Raw genomic sequence first — 25482 nt, 5'->3', positions numbered from 1 at the left:
GTATAATTTATTAGCAAATGCAACATATCATTCTGGTTATGTCAGACTAACAAATAGGGTCTTATCTATAGAGCTTTTAAGGTAGCTCCACCCAGTTGTTTTTTAAAGCACGCTTCAGCCCTCATATAATTGAATTCAATGCTAGCATTGTCGCCCATCTGCTTTCATATAATGACATGCTTAAGAAAATCAAATATTTATTTTGTCTTCATTACAACTTATTCATTTTTTTAACATGAATACAAACGTTACATATTTGGCTGTTGAAACCTGAAGCTAAAATGAAACACAATTCCTAACATGTATTGTTAAGTTCAAAATGTTCCAAGTTTCTAAAAGCCCTATTTTCTCCCCTTAGCCTCAAACCTACTTCTGTAGTACCTGCCCTGTTTCAAACCTGGTTGAAGCCCTAAATGAATATACATGAAAGCGCCCTGGTCTAATATAAAGAACCATTGCAATTTAATTATGTTTCAGCCAACCAATTAAGATGATAATCACACTTTTATGTTGGCTGATGCCAGTTCGTATTTAGCATTATTATACCTTCCGTTATAAATTGCAACGTATACTCATAACTACGTACTAGGTAAGCATACATGCTTTTAAAGTCGTTTCGAATTCTTGTTGTTAATCCGTATTATTATATGCAGGTTTTTGCGACAGCTGTAGCTGTTCTCAGAATGAAAATAGCCCGGTAACCATCTAGATACGCAATCTCTTTGCTGTGATTTCCCTTGAAGAGCAGATATAATATCTGCCACGACGTACCAGACAACTGTGCTGCATTCTGAGATACCCATTGTGATTTATCCATAATAGTTTGGATATAGAATTGAACATTATTCTCATTGAGGGTTTTTATTTTATACAAATTGCATATTATGTATGACCTGATCAGGGTTTTTTTTAAACAGTGATTGTGAACTTTTAACTCACACTTAAAGTATGATGACCCCTACACATAAATCCATGTACAACAATAAATTAATCGGCATGAGCCATTTTAAGAAAATGTTGGCCTCGTTTACAAGTTGATGTGGGAGAGTTGTATATCGTTTAAAATGGTTTGGCATTTTGTCGGTGTGTTATTTTGTCCATCAACAATTTTCAAAATAGCAATTAGTCTTGTCTATTGTTCAAGGACAGCACAGGCGATTCGTAATCCAATATCAGACAAATACAATGTTATTTGGGCGACCAACATAACAATGCCTCCGTCGTCGGAGTATAGGACAAACTATCCCACTAACAAAACACCCTATCCCATTTTGTATCAAATTGCCAGGTAAAATACTTCACTAAACGAAGGACCGTACGACTTTAAAAGTCATTATAGCAGCAAATTTGATTGCACTCAAGCAAAAGGACACGCATGTCCACAAAACATTGAATAAAATTGTGATGTTGTTCCATGTTTCTTGTTTGTGATTTTTTGTTTTTGTGTTCTATGTCTTTGGCGTTTACCCTGCGCCATTAAACGGGGTTTATGTTTAAACTTTTGGCTACTGAGCTTGTTTCTGTAGTTTTTCACATAAGTATTGATCGTGTTACATAATAAGGGGACTTTTGGTAATATACAGATGGGGTTAGCAAACTAACCAAACTCATTACTCAGTTTAGTGTGTACATTTAAAAACATACAGTGAATGCACTACTATCAACATTTGTCCCATTTTGTTATTTCATCGAAGTGCCCATTATTTCACTGTTCTCCTGTCAGAATTTACGAGTTGTATTCGAAAGAACAGAATGGTGAGATTTTAAAAAACAAACTTCAATGGCGTTTTATATCATTTATTTTTATCACACAATCGGTAGCTTGTCAGAGAAGAAATTGTCTCGAGAGTGACCAAAACGTAAAAGCATTGCTCTAAGAAATCCAAGTGTCGTTACTGTGTCAGTAATTCATGTTGGATTTACCTAGGCTATTTCATGAAAAATCATAACATTGTCAAAAAGAAGTAATTTGAATGTTTTCTAATCGAAACAATTTCCGTAAATCTGACTGGCATCCGGAATTGGTATACACACTGCACACTTTAATGGAAGAAATATGGGTAATATAACTCATAATCGGTTGTACAAAGCCAAACGGTTGAATCCAAATTGTTTGTCTTATTTATATCACACATGTTGGATGGTGGCTATCTAAGCAACTAAGTTTTAATAAAAAGTTATGTTTACAACTCTGAATCGTATGATCTTATAATAGATTAAACAGTTGACATTTTGTAACAAAATACAATTACCATATGCGTACGAAACAAAACTGTCATTGTACAAAGATTACAAATATATATCGAAGTATATTAAAAAAAAAGCATATATTGAGGGTATACAGCACATCACTTCAGATAAAACAGAGATTACAAACGTTTGCGAAACACTGCGTGTAGTTGAACTTAAGGTTGCAGTTGGTGTCAAAAGTTGTTTATACGTGTAGGCTCAAAGACATCGGTGCGCGTTCCTTGTGATTGGATTCAATTTTGTACCAGTGTTACCGTGTGTATATTGAGTTTGCGTTAACTTTCTCAAACCAATGGGAGTAAGATTCATATCGGCTACACGTTTATAACTCATCAATTGTGCCCATGACTTGAAGGTATAGCATTTAAAAAGAAGCAACCTCGTGTACGTACATAGAGCGTTTCGCAACCTCGTTTAAGTTAATTGGCTCGTAAGTTCAAAGAACTATTATTTGAAAATATATCTTGGCATAACCTATGGTATTTGCTAAAGGTTTTTATAATAAGATGCAAAATTGAAATAGTTATCACTACAGACATATAAGGTATTCATTTTAAGCAGAAAATTTAACAAAATACAGCTGGAAATTTAAAAAACTATGCATCGATTTGTTTTTAGAATGTTCATGGAATATGGGCCTATGTGTTATTTTGATTGTGGTCGTTATGTTTGTTTTATTTTATAATATTATAATGGTTGTTAGTTCCTTACATTAATCTGTTAATCCTTAATTTCAGCTTTGTTGAAAGAGATTCTCTTCGGTAACTTTAGAACTCATTAAATTATATCAGATAAGAAACAATCGCAGAGAGTAGCACAGACGCCAACATAGCACCGAAGGCTTCCGCGCCGCTGCATGTTGACTCGACGCTCAACGTCACCGTTGCTGATCCGGCAAGGGGCTCGGGGTCAGCGGCATGAAGCACCAAAGTGTAGGTTGCCATTGTGCCTTTGTCAAGCGTCTTGCTGGTCGCCACTTTCAGTGTACCATCTGTCCCGTAAACGAAGTCAGAGTTGGTGTCTCCGGCTAAAAATAAATACATGTTATTGTTATAGCTGTTTATATCTTAACATTGAACCACGAGATTATAATGGACCCTGCATATTTTTGCAAACATCATCGAGATTCCAGCTGATAAGGATGCGGCCTCATTGCACCAAGTTTTATACAGCTACCATACGTTGCAGTATGGTTTGCTTGCAGATGTATGATTAATATAACCTTGTAATTGAAAAACTCAGTGTTGTTATTTAATCCGGTACGAATTACAATGTTAATCAATAAGCTTGATAAATCCGAATTAAATAATGTTGGTAGAAAAATTGATTCAGATATAAGCAAAGTATTCGAACAAATAAAAAGGAGTTTAAAAATGTTTTGAAAACTTATCTTACAGTTTATGGAGTATGTGATGGTATTGCTTGCGTCTGTGGCTGTGTATGTGCCCACCAACGTGTCTGAAATGATGCACGATCGTTGTTAACCATAGAAAGTAATAATACAGGGTTCCATGTTCATTTAAAGTTTTAAAAGTCTAAAACATTTATGAAATGTTTAAGAGCTGCTACATTTCAATTTGCCTGCAAACATAAAATAAACTCGCTCACACTTTATTGGATCAAACAAGGATACGACTTCATCAAAATAGCTCTATGGTTTATGATTATTGACACATGTGACTGAAAATGGTACATTTTGCTGAAAGGCGTAAGTAAAGGAGAGCGGTATTATTTTTCAAATCAGTATATGCCAGTTATTGTTTCTTCATTGATTGCATCATGGATATTCTCATATCCGCCCGACAAAAAACCCGAAGTCATGGTTCAAATATTGTTTACATATGACGTTAGTGTCACATTGTATGTACTTTTTACCGTATTCTAAAGTCCCACACAGCGGACGCATAATTAAAGCTTATTTATCTCGGAATACAATTTACCAGCGCCAGAGTTGTCCTCAACGCATGCAGTGAATTGTGCTTCTGCGTAGGCTGGTGCAACGTTCGAAATAGGGAGGGTAATGGTGGCTGTCCCAGTACCGCTGTCTACACTATCAGTAGCCCTGAAAGTATAACATTTGGCGTCAATCTAAAATAAAGGTTAAAGAGTACGAATAATGATATGACTTTTTTCAAATGGCCTCCATGTTAAAAGAAGTTCTTGGAGACATATAAAATAAAGTAAATTTTAAAATATCGTGACCATAGTCGGAAAACATATATTTTAAAGAACCTGTATTAATAAATGTTGGCGTTACCGCTTCTGAACGGTCAGCGAAAATGTAAATCATTGAGAGTGTTACCTAATTGGTGAGTACTCAACCTAACACTAGTCCAATTACAGTAAAATTAAACATTTAAACAAAAGGCACTTTGAAGTTAAAATGACATAATTAAATATGTACGTACTCAACTTCAAAGATTAGAGTTGCATCCGTTGCAAAATCAAGCGTCTGGCCGGTTGCCAAGGACACTACGCCAGATGAAGCGTCTATCGTTCCTTTACCACCCGCATCATTAACGAGAACATAGGAGGCAGTACCGCCAACAGTTGCTGTGGCTGTAAAGAGGGCTGTCCCAGCAGCGCTGCCTTCTGCTATTGCGTTCGCGGCTAGAATCGTAAAACCGCCAGTTGCGCCAGATATAGCTCCCGGAGCTGTCCATTCAGTTACCGCTGCATCTGGAAAGAAAAACGAGAATAGACAGTTTTTGTTGGAGATAAAATCTATAAACAAAGTGTGATTTCAAAATAAAATTAACATGGCGATATGAGCAAATGCCCAAATCTATGAATCTGGAATATGTATGATAATGAGTTCAGTATAAGTAAACGTTAACATCAAATTGCGAAAGTCCATAATATGGATATCATATTTACGGTATAATTGAACAGTGATTGTATTTTATTGCATGTTTGGCTATGTATTTTCAGACAATCACATTACCTTATTTAATTTGCAAAACACATTTAAATTAAATTGCTGCAAGATTCAGTTTGGAAGAGAAGTTATTAAGAAGAATTGCACTCAACCGAATGATAGCACTTACAATGTAGGTTTGAATGTATTGATGGATATGATAAAGCATCTTGCATCTTGCACGTTGTTTTACGACAGTTGATGGGATTATTGTGATCATTTTTGTTACTTGTTTACGTGATTTCCAATGATTGTAGTTAACATTATTTGCCATCATTCGTCCTAAAGTACTAATTATACAGACAAATTATTGCTTTTAAGATTCGCTAAAAATAGTCATGCACGTGTTACACTAGTATTAGTTGTCATCTATGTGCATTCTGTGTGTTAAACGATATTTCATTTGGCACATGTAAAATATGAATGTTAAATATTTGAGAATTGGGTTTCCGGCAAAACAGTCAATATCGTGCTATTTGCTATTGGTAAATGTACTTGATTTAATTATCGAAAATTTGAATTTAGCGTTTCTTTTCAGAAACCACTAAATACGTGAATGAAAACAAGTAGGATAATAGTCTAGTAACAATGCTTAAATGTTGATATTGTTGTTCATGTTGTTCATAAGTTAATTGAGTCTTTTTAAAATTTATAAAAGATTGCGTACTTGCCTAATCAAAAGCAATTTAATACAGCTCCCTGTGTTATCCCTGATTTCTCAAAATCTTGATAATGCGCCTATATAGAAAACTTATCTTTTTGGCCTTCACATTAAAACAGTAAACATTTCAAATACCTGCATAAAAGAACTGTATAAAATGCTTATCATGGAGTAAGGTCATTGCTTATGCTACGGTCACATATCCAATGGGCCCTTACGATTTTTTTCTATATTGGTTGTATTTTCTATGATTTTGGTAAATTGGAGATAGCCAAGTGATCTGCAGCATCTGTACGAAGTCACATTTTCTGCGAGACTTGTTCCTTTTCTGATTACGTATGTTAGCCGCAGGTGTACCGCTATAAGTTAGTAGGCATTCTAAAGTCGTCGGATAGACGTACGATATAAGTTGTTTTTATTCCGTCCCATAATGATACGGCACCTGCAAAAATACTGTAGAGACCGTATTTGGCCCGTTCGATGCCCATGCAATGTGTACGCCGTGAATATTCGGGCTTACGGCCGACACAGCAGAACTTTTAACTCCACGCTAAATGTTTCGATGCGCTTCACGGCGAGGTAATAAAGCAACATGCGCCCTGACCGGGAATCGAAACCGGGTCGCCTAGGTGCGAATCGGGTGCGCTAACCGGACAACCATGGAGAAGGGAACCGATGGATATAATGCTGGTGTTTTAGTTATGTAGCGTCAATGCAATACAATGCGATTTTCGAATGTTTTCTTTATTAAAAAATTAACCCACACTGGATATTATCAGAATATTTCGAGAGTTCAACCAATTTTGAATTAATTGCCTTGTTTGAGAAAGCTTAATTTCGCTTTCGGTCTATGGTGTCAAAGATCCTAATTTGATCCATAAACATCATTTTGGACCATATCGCTCCGTGCAGTTCACATAAACGATCGAAATTAAAAAATATGTAGGTTATTAAAACACAGCTTGTGCCGTATGCTTGGAATAAATGTCAATTTCATATATTATATACTTGTATTTGTTTGGTTTTTTTAAACTCGATTTCTGAAAAGCATTCGTTTATTAAAGTAGAACTTAATCTACTAAATATGGCTGACTCTAAGATATCATTAAGTCAAAGATCTTTCAACATCCTTATTGTTTTCTTTTTGATAATTCTATTTACAGTAAGAATATGGTAGCGAATATATTAACAAACCAGATCTTTGAACACCGCAGAACACCATAACACAGAAAATAATTTACCGAAACATCGTGACAAAGAAGATCGCAGTTGTGTGTGCAGCGTTTTCCAATCAGACGGTACGACACTTCAGCCCCTACCTCATACTTTAAACTGCAGAATGCTAGGGTTTCTACGGCAGCAAGACAAAACATAAACTTATTTAGACAGATTTAATGTGAGTTTGTTTTTTTCAATTGCAAACAAACTGACACCTGAGGGCACATTGACTAATATTTGAGAAATTATATTCAATGTGTTTTCGATGGGCTACAAATGCTTTTGCATGCGCCATTAATAAATACCAAATAGGCTTTGGATTAAATAAATACCAACAAAAGTGCAAGGTTAAACACTGCACTCTCTGCGTTTTGAATATGATTTTCTTTAAATATTTACATTTCCATCCAGACAATGTTTTCATTGCAAAGAAAGTGAAAGAACACTTTGTTATCCGTATTCAAGGACAAATAAGATTTGCAGACAGTCCCCGGGGATTTTAAAGTCAAATACATACAAACACAGCTTGTTATTAATACAATGCCTTTTTAACAAAAAAAAATCAAAACAAAACATTTGTTGGTACGATGCATCTTGAATTGTGTGTTACCACGATTCATTTATAACGAGGCGCTGAACAGGCTGTGCCCTGCGCCGGTGTTTTTTCTAAAACACCTGAGAAAACACAGGATAAAATAATCAGGTAAACATAGACAAGTAAATATGTAACTCATGCTTTAATATATGTTTTATTAATAAAGTAAAATTCTAGGATAAATGTAATACTTGAAAGCCATATGGGTTTCTTATACTAATAAACATCAAGAATGTAATATCAAAATGGGTGTATCATTCTTCTATATACAATTAGTATTGAGTGTAGTGAGAGCATTTTGTGTGTCAAATTACATTGCACTGATGCAATCAGTTTAATTCATTAAACCGGAAAATATAATGCAATTATCAAGTAATATATCACTGATGTATTGCTATAAAATATATAATGGAAACCATAGGCCAGTTATCGGACCCTTTTCAAAGGCACAAAACTAAGGCTGACACACAAAACAATACAGGCAGAGCATACATGCACCAGACAAGGCTTTTTCAACAAAATACCTATATTTCCATCACAATCTTTGAAAATATTGTGTGGACCAATATCATTTATAAGTGCGAATGGCCGAAAAAAAAACTGTTTAAAGGTAAAAAGCTATATACATAGACGCACAAGTCTTTTTTAACATTGAGATTTGAGTCAGAAATTATAGCAGCATGTGAGTCAAATAAAACTATTGCTCTCTCTCTCTCTCTAACAGTATCGGGCAAAATGATAAGTAATTAAAGAAAATAGGTGGCACGATAGTTGGATATACGTGACAAATGATACTTGTAGAAGGTATCCATTTTAAACAGTTAATTAAAGTTTTTAAGAACGTTGTTTCGTTTTTTTATTACTCGAAATGTTATGTTGCAGCCCAATATGTCTTGACGTAAACTGTGTGACATCATTTTAATTATATTGACAGATAACTTGAATGTCATTTTAAACACGTTTAAACGCTACAATTGTGTTTTTATTTTAATATACACGGAACTTATAAAACACTTCATGTGTATTGCAGCCAATTATTGCATAAATTCCGGCAAGTCATACGTTTATGTGTCATTTTGCCTTGATGATAAAAACATATTTGAATTAAGTGGTTAATTTTCATTAAATCATTGAAAGAAAACGGAATATTATCATAAAACGCATCTTACCAGGTGAAACGTCACCTGTTTCACCTTGGTTTATGGTCACTAAGCCGGACAAGTGGGTTTTCTTTGGGTTTTCCTGTTTCCCCCACAACACAAGACCACACTCCCGCGTAGAATAGTGCCAACGAAAGTGATTGATATCATGTTGTAACAACTTGTTTCACAATCGTTGTAAAATAAATATGTTTAAACTAGTATAGCACCGTGGTACACATAGTTTTTAACTCATCTATTGTTCATAAGACCTCCTAATGCTCGCTTACTAGCAAATTTTAATAAACTCGTTGAATACAATTGTGTTCTAATTGAGGACTCATTACAGATTCTATATATCTTCATTTAAAAATAAATATTATTTTGTATTGTATATGCATACCTAGATGTTATTGTCAACGATCCTTTATGTTTAAATTATTTATAGACAGAAATTAAACGCATAACACAAACAATATACATCTTTGTATGGATTACTTTGAATTACTTATGTGAATGAAATTAATTAGATACAACTATTTCTATCATAAGTCACTGATAGTAGTTTTACGTATCACTATGAAACATGCTCTTTGCCAACAAAAACTATTGGAGCTTTATTAAATATACTCCGTTGTTTTATTTGCAATATCAACGCGTTCAAAATAACTACCGGGTGCATTTTTATGAGGGACGAGATGAAGTGTTGTATATATCAACGGAGTAACAGTGGATGTGATTACTCTATAATAGGTACACTTATTTAAATCGCTCAGGCCATTTTATAGGGTAACATGAGCAAAACGTCTACTTTATATTTTTTTCAGACACTTGTAATATTAAGTCGTTTTGAATCGTTTGATTCAATTCAAATTTTTGGGTGTAAAACCAGCCGCTCGGAATGTTCAGTCGGTAAGAGCACCAGGCTAGCCGCACAAGGAAACACTATTAATCCAGATAATTAAATAATACAGATAATTGTATTTCTAAATACAAATATCGTCTGATATTAAAAAAATGACTTTTTTTCAATGGTCGCAATTATTTTTTCAAATTAACAGATACAATTACTTATTTCTGTTAAGCAATTGAAAAATTATCACTTTATCAAATATTTCACTTGCCATACAATAAACACGAACTAATTAACTCATTTTATGTAAGTTTTGCTTGAGCATTTAAGTTATTTGATTGTTCATAAAATACAACTTTTGCCACTCTTATATGTTTCCACTCAAACCGTGTTGATGTATGTTAAACCGTGTGTTTTAAACGAACGCAATGCGAACGCACACAACATGTACGTGTGATTTGCTGATTTTAGTTTGGTCAAAATAATTAAGAAACATTAAAATTGATTCCGCTTTCACTCTGCGACGATCCTGTGTTTCCATGATTTTCCAATGGGCGCGGTCATTTTCCAGATCATTTACATTGGGTAAATTATCTTGAAATGTTATATCATGTACAGTTTATTTCAATATTGAAATGTATTTCAAAATATATATATATATATATATATATATATATATATATATATATATATATGCCTTGCATTTTATCAATCTGATTTAATCATTTTTTCAAAAATAAATGCTTCCCGCAAGCAAATAAGATCTTGCATTTACGACAGATTAATATTTAAAAGTATTGTTTTGGTTAATTTTCAATTAAAAACATGAGTACAAGTGTACGCACCCTCCAGAACACTTCGATTTTGTTTCCATTGTAATTCTAAAATTCCTTTCTTATTCTACAATTATTTAACAAATTATTCTGTATATAATGCTGTTATTTCGGTAGTTTATGTTTGATATCAATCAAATATCCTTTGTGCGATAAAACCGAAGTTCCTGAACGTTAATAATGATAGTTTGTGTTGTCGTCGCTTTTCAGTTGTAATTGTTATATTATATTCTCATAGTGTAAATCAGGTCAAATTATTCACAACAACACATATATCAATTTCTTATTCGAATTTATGCATATTTTATTATTAAGGTAAAATTATTCTTTACATGGAATAAAGATTGACTAATGCTACAATCAACTATCCGTATGGATTGTTATTCTACCCAAAGTGGGTTAGGTATGTCAGGGGTCTTCGGCAACCGTGTGAAAGGGGACCCGCGTTGTGCCCTATCATTTTTTTGATAAATCCAATCGCGAGGAGCCTGTAAGTAAGATAAAATGGTGCGCAGGATTTCATGCGGACGCTGCATGGTACTAGGACGGGAGACGGGCGGGAGCCATCAGATACACGTACGATTGATTTTTAAACATCGTGCGGGGCTCGTGAGGGACTCGCACAAATTGTAGAATACTAGAACGATTTGAAGAGCCTGGAACTAAGTTCGTTCCAAAACCATACGGCATCCGCCCGAATTATGTTGGGGCCGTACTGGACCGGTGCAATTTTGTCTTTAACGTGTATGTTTGCTTACGGTCTGTTAGAAATCTTCTCACATCGGAATCTTTTAATTCGCACTCCCGTTGCGCTCTACAGCTAATTAAGAACCCAAAGAATCACGCCGGATATCCAAGGTAGCCTCGCTGCCGCAATGATGTTTTGAAAACTTTCAGCGTAACTTTGCACATACTGGCGCGTTATTCCGTATTTTAGGATATGTAACTGTTCTCTTTAGTTCAAATGTAACGTCATGACAGTAAATATGCGTTTTCAGAATGTTTGTTTTCTAAATTAATGGATTATTAAAAATAAACAATGCATAATGTACCATTCTCTTAACACATTCCTAATAGTATCGGAGTATTTCAGAGTTTACCAAATTTAATTATTTTATTAAATAAATACAAGTTAATTTCGCTGATGGTCTACGGTATCAAAGGTTTGCATTGAATCTAAAAAAGATAAATTTTGACCGTATCGCTCCGTGTAAAATGGCATTTGAAAAAGATGCTTATTAAAACACACGCGTTGAAATACATTTAAGTTGTTTAAAAAAACAAAGCTTACGCTATATGCTGGCAATAGCATGTCAATTTCATATATTATATGACTGTTTTTGTTTGTGTTCAACTCGTTTTCTGAATAAAGTCACTCTTTCATTAAAGTAGATGTAATTCATCAATGATTTATTCGTAACAAAGACTTTAAGATATCAATATGTCGACGGCGTTTAAACATCCTAATGTGCATTTATTTATTTATGCTAATGTTAGTTATTTTGAGTAAGATAATAGTAATGAATCTTTTAACATACCAGATTTCTGAACGCCGCAGATCACCAAAGCACAGAAAACAATTTTCCGAAACATCGTTGCAAAGTAGATCGCAGATTGTGTGTAGAGCGTTTCTCAATCAGCCGGTAAGGCACTACAGCCCCCGACCTGTCAATTTATACAGCAGAATGCTAGGGTTTCTACGGCAGCAAGACAACATTACCTTATAAAAACATAATGTTATGTGAATTGCAAATTCTAATTGCAAACAAACTGACACTTGATGACACATTTCAATTTGAGTATTTTTATCCATATGGTATCAATCATAAATAAATACAAAGTAGACCCTGGCGGCTCTGAAATTAACAAAAACAGACGAATGTTAAACACTGCACTGTATGCGTTTTGAAAATGAAATGCTTGAATATTTACAATCTCATGCTTTCAATGTTATTTTCTTTGCAAAGAAAGTGAAAGGATTTTTTTCGTTTTTTATCCCTGTTCCTCGATCCAATTGACTTGCAAACAGTCTCCCGGGGATTTGAGTGGCAAATGCAATGACAAATGAAATACAAATACATCTTGTCATTATTTTGATGCACCTTTTGTCAAAACAGAAAAAGAAGTATATGTTCGTACGGTGCATCGTGAATTGAATAGACGTTTTAATTCATAACGACACGTGGAACAGGCTGCGCCCTTTAAGAACACACCTGAGCAAACACAGATTAAAACGTAGGGGTAAAAACAGCAAGGTGAATATGAGCGGTTCGTACTCGTTTTAATAAATTGCAACTCAACCTTAAAAAGTTGTACTATTAATAAAATAATACTCTTTTTCTATAAAATTAAAAGTATTGAAAATAGAGATTTTGTGTGTCACTATTGCACTTTCACATTACAATGCACTGATGCAATCAGTTTAAATTGTTTGAACCGGTAAAATAACGTAATTATCAAGTTCTAGCACTGATATACGGCTATACTAAAAAAGACCAGTACCCAAATATTTAACGAAGACCAAATTTCAAAGACACAAGACTAAGGCAAACAGACAATTAACGAGTGACCCAAAACATAATGAACAACCCAAGCAGATAATACATGCATAAGAAAACCTATACACTAACAAATGATGTAATAAGCTGACTTTTTCTCAAAAATTAATTTTAATGTCGACCACAATCAACAAATATTTCGATGAAACAATACAATTTACAAGTGTGCTAGTCCGAAAAATAACCATTTTAAAAGCAACTTCCAGTAAGTGGTTAAGTAGATATGGAGCGTACCATGAATCAACTAGCTGAATCATGGGTTCATACTCTCCATTAGATGAACATTTACTCCAGATTCATTTCAAACCAACTAAGAGATTAAGAGGTATAAAGCGGTCATAAAATTGCAATGGACGGAAGGTGAAGAACATTCTGATAGCCTGTTCGATACAGAGTGGTGTATATATGGAATTTCATTGGCATGTAACCATGCTGACATTAAATTATGACGTCATCAGTAACTATGATGGCACAACCGACTTGGCATAAAACCAGACACTCTGACTTTCAAAACGTAATTATTATACGCTGCCAATACGGGCATGCATGTGTGTGGTGGCAGGGGGTGGGAGGAGGTTAAGAAATTTGATGCCCGATGTTTAAATCAATTTTAATAAAGATAATACTGATAAATAACTTTCCATGATCAATATTAATTATAAACATAATAAAATCTGCTAAACACAACAAAATACTTGAGGTAGATCTGGTCATAGATACAAATACAAACCTAGAAAAAATAAAGTGCAATTAAAGTTGCAACTATCCATGAGGAAATAACAAAGCTTTCATTGAAGGTGATTCAAAACCCAACAATCAGCTTGAAATTCTTGTCAAAATGAAATCATTACAATCAGAAAACATTTTTCAACATGTGTAGTCAAGAGTTTCAAACATTACACTTTATTACGTACAGGCAGGTTACATTTGTGTCATAGACAGAATAATAGTGACATAACACATAGTGAGTAATTACTTCATCGCAACATAAGCTCTCTCCTGTTGACACACAAAAGTTAGTCCAATATATATATATATATATATATAATTGTCATTTACATCCAACAGCTGACCAACCATTTCTTTTACATCAGTATTTTTCCTTGCTTTAACATGTTTTGCATCATGTTTCACCCCACTACTTTGTTTTAACAAGTTGTCTGTCATCTTTACAAGCAGTCTGTGCCGAGTGAAATGTCACATTTGCACTTTGAGTTGTTAGCTTCTTCTTTACTGTCTTCACCATTACTTCAACCAAATTATCATTTGAAATATTGATCGTTACACATTATTATACCATTATATTGCATGAAACACTTATTTATTCATATGGTCGTCTTGGAGACAGGACACACTACATATGCCAACATACGCAATAGCCACAATCTGTTCTTTGTGTGTTCTATAGCACCAGTAAACACACCTTCAAACTTCACATTTCTCATTGCACGCTTACCATCTCGATACTTGAATGTTTCTGATGTGCTTTTCAAGAGCAGGGCCATAAACAGAAAGAGACTGTCGTGATGTTTGGCAGATGTCAGCCATTTTATTCTTACTGTTTGTTTCTGTCTTATTCAATGACCAATTTGAATGACCAAGCATAACATTTGACCAAATGACGTTTGAGACCCGACTATTTCTTGTAGAATTCCTTAAACATGCGTTTACTAGAGTCGATAGCACTACAACAGTCTGTTGTCATCTCCTTCTTTCTGTGTCCACTCCGCTTTCTTGACATCTTTGATCATAAGTTGGTGTGGTTTGTTCGTGGTTGGATCATCATATTGGCAGTAATTTCATCTTCAATGAATGCATGGTGCGACCTAGCAAATGTTTTTTGTCAGAAGTAAGCACAGACAATAATACTCGAGTATAGCATGTACTTTTTGATACACTTCAATTAAATAATTATGCATAACTATAAGTTCGTTATACAATACTGCAATCCTCTTTAAAATGCATTAATCTGACAGAATTCTCTGAAAATAGGAAATTATTTGTGATTGCAAGTTCAATTTATATATTGTATATATATTTATCCAGCAAACAAGCCATAAACCTCTATCATGGACTGCATTTTTTTCCAGTTGCAGTATACATATTGGTATACAATTAGCTGCAGTTCTGTACAGCCTCCTTTTGACCTGAGACCTGACCCACACAGTTCCCCCTGTCGGCTGACTGTTGATATCTGGTAAATGACCTGCAACAGAAAAGTGTTTGGTTTTGTTGTTCATTTAAAACTAGGAAGTAAAGTTCACCTTCTTATAACCAATAGCATATGACATCTTCAGATGATAAGTGTATAAAATGATAACACAAAAGGTATCATTTCGGGCCTGAAAGGAAATTTTTCATGATCAAACCTCTGATGAATGAGAATGCATTTGTAATGACTAATTTTGAGCTGACTGAAATCGCCGCATAACTCATCTCAGAGTTTCTCAGTTCGAAGCTTAGTAGTTCTCAAAGCCGATAAATGTTGGGTACATAAATTTTGGTTGATCTTGATTAAATATTCGTTGATTTAGTATTATTTACAGGGTAAGTACATATTTACTGCATTCAGTATAGTTGTTTCATAGCAGTGTGCCCCGATGAGCGCTGCATCAATGGAAATGATAAAAACATATGTTTAAATAGTATTGTAGTAACCATGGATTTTATAAATAAGCCATTCATACTAAATTGTAACTTAATTCAAATTAAAATAGGTGTTGTCAGTGCTGGGACCAAGACATCTTTATTTAAATTATTTCTCCCAGATCAGCAGCAGAATTTGACATTAACGGCTGACCGTCTGACATTCACTAGCTGATCGATAGGCCGGTCAAGCTTATGTAGAGGCTAGTTAGAATCTAGACCGACTAGTCAAAGGACAATGTTATGTCTTCAAAGGAATTAAAAGCACTAAATAATCGTCAAAATATTATTTATCTAAAAATACAACCTTCGGGGATGTTATAGCAGGTGCTCTGAAATGGCGGCTGCAGGAATGCCTTTCATCGGAATAATTTGCATTTTTTTACTTAAGGGTTAAGGTCCTCATTGTTCATGTCACATAATTTGCAAATAGACCCATGAAAAGACAACAAGCGATTATATTAGATCATGCACGTTTTATAAGACCTTTACAGTAAGCAGATATTATGGTTTACGACGTAAATGTATACACGTCCACATAAGATTCCGATAAATAGGTGTGCAAAGCGCAATTGCGTGGTATTAACGGGTACGACCTAGTTTCGGGACGAACTACATATGTTTTTTGTCCGTCTCGCTCAAATTTCGCAAACTTAAATCAAGCTTATTTTGTAGCGGCCGGGATGAATAATGGCAAAAACAAACATGGAATTTTAAATGTAGGAATAAGATGTTTTCTCTCTCAAAATGGTCGAAACAAGTTCGCCATCCTTGACATTATTTCAATGTCACATTTTGCACTTCGTTTTCTAACAAACTAGCACGTTACACTCATTCTTTGCAAAGGTGTATATACTTATATGGAAGTAGATGAATGACAACTTTAATTAGTCTTGAAATCGATTTTACAACCCCTAACCAAGCTATTTGTGGGCATTATTACCTGGTTGGTACACATGATCAAACCCCTATTACACAACTATGTTTGCAGCCGTAGGTCTATTATCGCATAATACACATGATTTTTCTACCAGCAGTTGATTGGCAAGACAACCTTGTGGTCGGATACTAGCGTCCGTCGACAGGTCGGTGAAATCTGTAAAATAAATGCATAGTCACTTACGAAGGCATGATGTTGTGCGAGAGCGTGGTCTTGTGCCGACCCTCGCTATTTGGTAGGTAGTCACATGTATTTGTCGTTTACCAAGTCTGTTCAAATTATGTTCTTGCGGTCCAAACAGTCCATACCCCTGTGGTAGCAAGTTTCCCATATACTTAATAGTAAGATTATGCCCAAGACCATTGACATTTGGTATGAAACCTCATTTAGTGGTTCTTACCAAAAATTGTTCAAATAATGCCCCTGGAGTAAAAGCTGACCAGGCCACTGGGCTGGTATTCATAAAATTTATTAAGTCTTTCACATTCAAATTTAATGCAAAATGCAAGGGTTTTTAAAAGGTATGAAGGTATGCAAATGAAAATAGGGAATCTAAGATATAATTAAGTTAATATATAATATGGCCAGTGAGATACTTAACAACGAAAATGACTTATGTTAAGAAAGGACTTAAGATGTTTTATGTTTACCGGCCCAGGAATCCCAGGTTTTCCGTATACTTATACAGTTAAATCTTAGAAATTTTAACCTTTTAAAACACAAGTCCAATACTTTTAATATTGATATGTAGCCTCATGCAGTGCTTAGTAACTACCTACATCCAAAGCAACCAATGACACTCTTAGCAAGCAGTGACTTCCTTAGCAATAAATGACTTCCTTATCAACGACCTACTTAAAAAGCACTCAGTGATTTCTTTGGCAACCAATGACCTCCTTAGCAACCGCTTTCTTCTTCAGCAATAGCGGCCTTATTGACAATCAATGATTTCCTAAGCAACCAATGACTTCCTCCGCAACACCTTTACGCTTTAGCAACCAATGGCCTCCTAAGCAACTATTGACTTACTTAACAACAATGACTTTCTGAGCAACCACTTACTTCCTTAGCAGCTACCTACATACATAGCAACCAACCACTTTTAGTTGCAAATGATAATATTCTCAACTACCTACATTAAAGCAGCCAATGGTTTCCTAAGAAACCAATGAATTCCTGAGCAAGTATTGACTTATATAGCAACACTACTTCCTAAGCATCCAGATACTTCCTTCAAAGTACTTTCCTTTTACCAACTACCTTCATCCATAACAATTAATGACTTCTTTTAAAAAACAATGACTCCCTTAATAGCCAATGACTTCCTTAGCAATCACTTACTTCGTAGCAACTACTTACATCGATGGAAATCAATGACTTCCTTAGCAACCTATGATTCCCTTAGCAGCCTATCACTTACTTAGCACCTTAAGACATTCTTAGCAAAAACTGACTTCCTTAAGGGGCCTTCCAAAGTGCGGAAAAGTGGCAGGGGAAGGCCAAATATTACACCGTTTCAAAACTTCATATTTCATTTAGTTTTAATGAACGATCATTCTCGGGAATAAAACATATATTCTTTGTGACATGGTTTGGGGTAGTAAGGAGTTGACCAAATTTGACGATATAATATTTTATTAGATTTTGGATCAAAAAAAACTTTCTTTGTTTTTTCTGAAAAGTCTATCAACAATATAACTTTATTTTTATGTCAAAATGCCCCAAGACTACCTAATCATCAATGGATTGTGGGTTCTTGATGGTATCATTCCAAATAAGAAAGACATTCAATAAAAAATGAATTAATATATGGATTAAATTCATTTCCTGGTTACAAAATTGAAAACAATATTTCTTTAAATAGCGACAATCACCACAAAGCCTCAAGACATGTTTAATTGGGTAGTACTGACAATTCTGACACAAAAACATATTTCTTTTTAATAACAATATAGTGTGAAAACATCATACTCCTAAAGTGATATTTTCAGCTGCAGTGAGGTAAAATGTGACGTTTCCATGTTCAAGCCTTGTCCGAATCCTGCTGTCTACGGAAAACATTCATGTTCTTCTCCATTAAACTTTGTTTTCTTTTGATACATGAAATATAAAATTAACATTATGACCTTAACTATTTCGATCTGTAACTGTTTATATTTGATCATATCAACGGGCCTTTAAAGGCGCACAATATAAGTTGATGCATTTTTTGTCTTTATTTAAACGCTTATTATTTCAGGTTCAACTCATTTAACTTATATAATAAAAAAACAAACTTTTAGAAAAGCAAATGACCTAGGTACAGATTAAAACATATTAACCTTTATAAATGTGGTTTTTGAATTAATAGACATAAATTCCCCAGTTCAAAAATCCCCAAAATATTGATTACATTTTTTATCTGTACCTAAATGTACCTAAAAATGGCATCAACCTATATTGTGCGCCTTTGTATGTTAAGTTGAACAGCCTAACGTTTTGTGCATGGATATCACACTAAATATAATAATCAAAATGCAACTCAATATTAAATTTGTACTCAGATCCATTTTTAAGTGTTTACCAATTAACATGATGTATTGAGGATGTATTAAATGGTTTGAGTCGTTAAACGGATGTATTGAAGACATATTGAATGACAATTAATTCACCCTTGTGTTAATGGTTCATTCGCATTGAACATAAAAAGCTACAGTTTAGTCTAAACATCAGTTTGATCATATGTTTTACAAATACATTAGTTGCACTCGTCAAAAGTTTACCAATAATACCCAGGTTATATGGAGTTACCCTTTTATCCTTAAAACGTGTTTGTCTCATTCATCAGATCTTAATAAAAAATGAGGTTGAGTCGGAAAAGCGAATTCCAAAATCCATATAAGCTGGCTTAAGCTAGGATTATTTCGGAGCCTAAGCTTCTACTATTTGTTTGCAAGGGAAAAGTTACGAAGTTGACCATGACTTGATAAGTAAATCTATAAGCTGCGTTCGTCATAAGAAACACCTTATATTCCTAATCTTTAGAAATGAGCAACTCTACAAACACAAGTTATTGTAAATATTTGGCCGTTGCCTCCCTTGCAAATGCTTCCAAACCATATTCAAGCTGAACCAAATTGACTTACATAGAGCCTAGCCGGCGACAGATTTCTTTCTGTCATGTAGAAATAGCAACCTTTAACAATCGCCTTGGGCTACTTGAACATGTATGAAACATATTGATTTTCAAAACGTATTGCTTACGAATACATGATACAAGATTCATGATTGATTTACAGAATATTTAGAAAGCCATGTCCATGTGGACAAATAAATATACAATACAGTGAGTTGATTCAATGCATACATATTACAAAACTGAACAACCAAAATCAAAGCGCTTAAAGCGTTGACTGGATCTCGGCCTGCAACGTTTTGTGAGTAAAGTCATGTAATTATTATAAACATCTAAAATTAGTATATGCTCGCTCATAGTTTCCTTTGCGAAACTTGTTGATTCTCAATGAGATCATAAAGTATAAGTCACTTGAAATGTGGACTACGCCAAATAGTTACTTATAAGGTATGGAGTAATTCTTAATATCATATAAAACCTTTGGTTTCATAAACAATGCACTGCCACGGATAAATCATTACGGAATTTTTGGTAAAATCTACTCTACACTTCAAGCTTGACTTAGGCGTATTAAATTTACTACCAGGCATGCCAGGTAAGCCAAATGCATCCCAACAAAATGCATTGGACATATTAATTAGGTTTATGTTTAATGCTTCTTTCTACAACGCTAAATACCTCTGGATCGAATCACATAATGTACATGTATCTTAATAATGCCCACAACGCATGTCAATCGTGGACAAATTGAATAGATTTATATCAATTTTTAAATATGCATTTGCATTATGCTACATGATCAAGATATTGGACTGAAATTACTGAGGCAAACTGAGAAATATTCACATACTTTCCGTTTCATTCGACATTACATGACTATGACACAAATTGTAGCAGGTCGATTTGATTTGAATGGTAAAAGTGTATAATATTCATTTAGTAATGGTTAAAAGGTTGTAAGTATGTACTTATACAAGTGAATGGTTTTACGCGACACAAATTTTACAAACACAAGTAAAAACTAACAATATCAATAAAGAAAATGTCAAATAATAGCCGATTTAGACAGTTTAAAACATAGAAAATTATACTTATGAATGAACTACAATCACCAAAAAATGATAGTAGGATAAAATGAAGTATTATAATTTCATTTAAAACATTATAAATTTCTCAAAATTTGTTAATGGTCATTATAATCTTATATCAAAGTACAATAGCTGATTGCTAATAGTATTGCTCATTCCGATTTTTATGGTGATGTTTTAAAGAAAATTCGTAAAATTAAAATGGTTCCAGCAGGTAATTGGGCAGATAGACTTAATGATTTAATTTGATTTTATTGAAACCGTGGATATAAAGGCAATATTTTGAAAGAGTATTTGCCTTCTAGTTTTTGAAGATGAATTCCTGAAACAAAATATAGGGTTGAATATAGCATCCTTACATAACCAAGCTTCCAGTCCTTTTGTTTTATGAAAAGTTTGCTAATTTATGTTATCTTTAAAACCTTTTTTGGCTGAATCGGAGTGTTTTGGCATGTGACTTCATTTTCATTAAATATTTTACATTTTCAAATCATTTGGAAGGAAAGATTAGCTGATACATGTCGCTTTTATTTTTAATAATGTTTTCTTTATTTTTTCCCAGTTTTAGTACAATGATGTTTTTTATTATGAAACTCTTTGATCACACAGTTTTAAACCTTTTATTTTATATAAGGCAGACTGTGTGTGATGTTCATAGTTTCAAACAATGACTGCTTATCTTTGAAATGTTTTTGCATTAGGTGCTCTGAATTGTATTCCTCCGTCTGCAGATAGAGTTGGGATCTCTAATCACAGAAATACTTGGGGTTTACCTATAAGTTTATCATTATTTGTTTTATTGTTAAGTTTCCTCAAGTTAATGCATACTTTGATAAGATTTACCTTTTACGTTTTTTCTTTATTACGGATTGTTAGGATAAGAGTGAGGTTTGTGCACTTAAACTGGTTTAACCCCCAGTAAATTTCAATTTACTGACCGTTCCAAAGCGGTACCTAACAATCCTTGATAAACATACCTGGTTTGTATACATATAATGTATGCACTGTGCTGCTTGTGTAGTTTTGTGCTGTTCTTCCATGTTTCTTGTGTGTGATTTTATGTTCTACGTCTTTGGCGTTTACCCAGTGCCATTAAACCGGGTTTATGTTTAAACTTTTTGCCACTGAGCTTGTTTCTGTAGCTTTTCGCATAAATATAGTTAAAACACAGCCTCAGGAATAGTTCACTGGTTCTTCCCCGACCTCGGGCAAATTTCCGCTGTTACACCGCACTGTTACCCGCTAGTGCACTGTTCCCCGCTGACGTCATAGTACGATGAGATAAGGGGTTTACCTTCTACCGTTTTGTCTGTGCTGTTAGGCGCTTTGTTTTAATTTCGGGATCAGACCACAATGGCGAGGTTCGAACAAATTTAGTAAAATACTTTACCCTTATATAAAGAAATAAATACGTAAGTGTTGTTCGATTAAATATTGCCCCCCTTGAGGAGAGCAGTGCATCTTATCAACCCTTGGAAAACACTGTCGGTCGAAAGCGTTGCCTCGGGTTGACAAGAAAACAAGCCTCGGTCGACAGCGTTGTCTCGGGAGGATAAAATGCACTACTCTCCTCAAGGGGGGCAATATTCAATCGAACTACACTTACGCATTTATTTCTGGATGGAGGCAATATTTATATGCTTTTGGCCAACAAGACATTCAATAGTATGGGCTAAACGTCAGTTCCATCTGAATACACCTTTAATGACTATGATACCAGCATCTGAATCTGTATTGTTTATTATTATAAATACAAGTCTATATACACAGTCAAGTACAAGCAAACAGTATTTGAACTAGCAATAAATAGTGAAAAAATACATGCAAAGAGTCAATGTCGAAATCAAATACATGTTCATAAAGATTACATTCATCAAGCGTTTATAGAAAATAAAAAGAAATGTCAATTTAAATACACAGCAGAAATGTGATTATGATATCAATGACAAAAATTCAAATGTGCAAGTAAAAATAATGAAACCTGTATTTCACAGGAAAAACATTGTACTTTATTGTTTTTAACCACAAACTACATTTCCATGTAATTTCAAATGATACATTGTAGGAAGTGAATCATTGTCACAAATTATATTATGAATTGAAATGCATTGTCACAAATTATAATATGGATCGAAATCCATTGTGACCAATTGAATCATGAATCTAGATACAATCAAACCGAACGTATATTGACGAATTTGGCATATTTTCTAAATAATATTGCCAAAAGATGTCTTCTGCAAGTTAAGCAATTGGCCTGTATGAGTATGGAGGGAAGGGAATGAGATCTTGGGTGCGTTTCATAAGCCCACAGAACGAGCCATTTGTAATGGGATGTTAAATCTGTGCCCTTCGTAACCTTCCGTGGCTAGAACGTTGCTTCTTCGCTGAGAGCGATCTTCGGCTTTGTATCGTTGCATTGAAACTTTGCACCTAAACATGAACTAAAACCACGTGGACAGGTTCGAGGCGGGTCTTACATTTCTCGTTCTTTTTTATAGTGTTTGTTTTGTCTTGTTTTTGGTTTTGTTTGACTTGTCAGCCAAATGCTTTAAGCAACGCACCCCATATTCACTCTAAATAGTTTGTACTTTAATACAATATCTAAATAGCTAAAGTATCAATTATATCTAAATGTTTAAGTCTTACCAACAACGAGAAGGTTAATGATTTATCAATGAGAACACACACCAAATACCGAGATCTGGACAACCAGTATCACTAAATATGGTAATATTTCTTCTGTTATTTCACTAACAATAAATATAGGTCAGAAGGCGCCAATATCAAGATATAATTTCCTTCAATTATAACCAGAAAACTATCAAAACCCTGTTTCAGTTGGTCTTAAACCAATGTTTTAAGTCTATTGAAGACAGCTGAAAGCTGATTTAAATCATATTCGGAGTCGAACCCACGTCCTCTTGGGTGAGAGGCGGACACTTTTACCACTAGACCTCGCCCACCCTTGTGAGGCTGGAACCTACGTCCTGTTGTGTGAAAAGCGAACATGATTATCACTGGACCACTTTCACCGCTGTGTTATGGTTACCGTTAGTGGCTAGTGACATATTGCAAATGTATAAATGAATTCGTCATTCAACACATTCATATAAATTTCTTTAATGTATGAATGTATACTTCTTCAACACATTATTGTGTATTTCTTTAACACATTATTGTGTATTTCTAAACACATTACAGTATTTTTCCTTAATACATAACTGTATATTTCATCAACACATCATGTATATTTCTTCAACACATAATCAACGAATAAGGTATATTCCTTTAACATATAATAGTATATTTCTTCAACACATAATGTATATAATTTAGTATATAACTGATTATTTCTTCAACACATAATGTATATCTCTTTAACATATACCTGTATATTGCTCTACCATATAATGTTGTGTTTTTTTCAACATATAACTCTAAAACACCCAATCCAAGATTAGGCTATCTGTTCTATATTTATGTGAGAAATACAGTATGCACACATGTGTCGCTTCAGCTTAAATTATCCGATGTACAAAATATATTTTCGTTTGATCATGCCATTGAGTGTAAGCCTGATATAACTTCAATAACAGTATAGCGCAACCTTGAATAAAATAGTATTGACGGTTATGAATGATATTATGTCAGCCATCTTGTAAATGAATATTTTTTATTTAGATTTTTTTTGTAATAATCTCTGGGAGATAAGTACAATGACCCTATATAAATCTTGTTTCATTTCAAAGGGTATTGACCCCTGATTACCAATTTATAAAATAAATAATCGAAAATACATTACAGATAGTGAAGCGGTCGATTTTTCAATATTTTAATGTTGCAATATTTGTATCAGTGTCATGTTTACATATTTTTCCTTTAAACATTAAAGGGACTAGACACCAGAAGGTCCCAAAATCTGCCACCTCAGTATGTCCACAAAAAAGCCTGTACTTGTCAACAAGAGCTTGTATTAAGACGATATTACATCACTTTACATGATAAAAAGAATATTTTGTCGCTGTCTCAGCTGAATTTACCCTTAAAAAATCATAACGGTTTCCCAGTTTATAGTGTGTATATCAAGCATGTGAACGTCATGCGATTAGTACAGAAACATATTTTCAAATTACTGGTATTTACCAGTAAATTTCGTATTGGATAAATACGCAAAACCTGCGAAAGATACATGTGTCATTAGCGATAAGATACATCAGTAAGTAAGATTCTATGCGTTGTGCAAAACGATATCAATCGTGTGTAAGCATTTGTTAATTTCCTTTATTTTCATGCAATTGTATCATCTGGTGTCTAGTCCCTTTAAACCTTTTTTCAGATGATATCAAAACAATATGGGTTCGACAGACATTTAAACGTCACATTATTGTACATCGGATACATTTAACCCCAGCCTCATGCAACACAATTTATAAATAAATCAAATGAATGATTGTAAGCCCATGGTTATATTAGGGAGTAATAAACTTGGGCGTATTTGAAACTTAATTGTAAAATGTTCAGTACAAGGAAATAATCTGTGCCATAAACCATTTTGAAATTTAATACCAAAAGCATGACAAGAAGGCTTAGTGTATGGGCGTCTCTTTAAAGAGAGTCGTACTTCAGTCGACATTTGCTTTGAGTGCAAGAGCCTTGTTATAATTCA

At 34.1% G+C, this 25482-nt stretch overlaps 1 protein-coding gene across 1 annotated transcript; it reads right to left on the bottom strand.

Moving 5' to 3' along the window:
* Nucleotides 1–2772: 2772 nt before the first annotated feature.
* On the bottom strand, nucleotides 2773–14765 carry LOC128241236 (cadherin-related family member 1-like). The gene is made up of 5 exons (XM_052958184.1): nucleotides 14696–14765; nucleotides 4659–4929; nucleotides 4191–4312; nucleotides 3646–3708; nucleotides 2773–3277 (listed from the first exon to the last, which is right to left on the bottom strand). The coding sequence occupies exons 1-5, from the start codon at nucleotides 14763–14765 to the stop codon at nucleotides 3033–3035; spliced, it is 771 nt and encodes a 256-aa protein (XP_052814144.1). The 3' UTR covers nucleotides 2773–3032.
* Nucleotides 14766–25482: the final 10717 nt, after the last annotated feature.

This window comes from Mya arenaria, chromosome 7 (assembly GCF_026914265.1).
Source record: "Mya arenaria isolate MELC-2E11 chromosome 7, ASM2691426v1".
NCBI classification, from domain to species: Eukaryota; Metazoa; Mollusca; class Bivalvia; order Myida; family Myidae; genus Mya; species Mya arenaria.
Note: the sequence above shows the minus strand (reverse complement) of the source record. Positions and strands in the feature narration are given on the sequence as shown.

Coding starts and splice junctions, on each gene's coding strand:
- LOC128241236 (XM_052958184.1), bottom strand. CDS start 14,765: ATGTCAAGAAAGCGGAGTGGACACAGAAAGAAGGAGATGACAACAGAC. Junction 4,930..14,695: donor TTGTAGTGCTATCGACTCTA/GTAAACGCATGT, acceptor TTTTCTTTCCAG/ATGCAGCGGTAACTGAATGG. Junction 3,278..3,645: donor CATCACATACTCCATAAACT/GTAAGATAAGTT, acceptor ATTTATTTTTAG/CCGGAGACACCAACTCTGAC.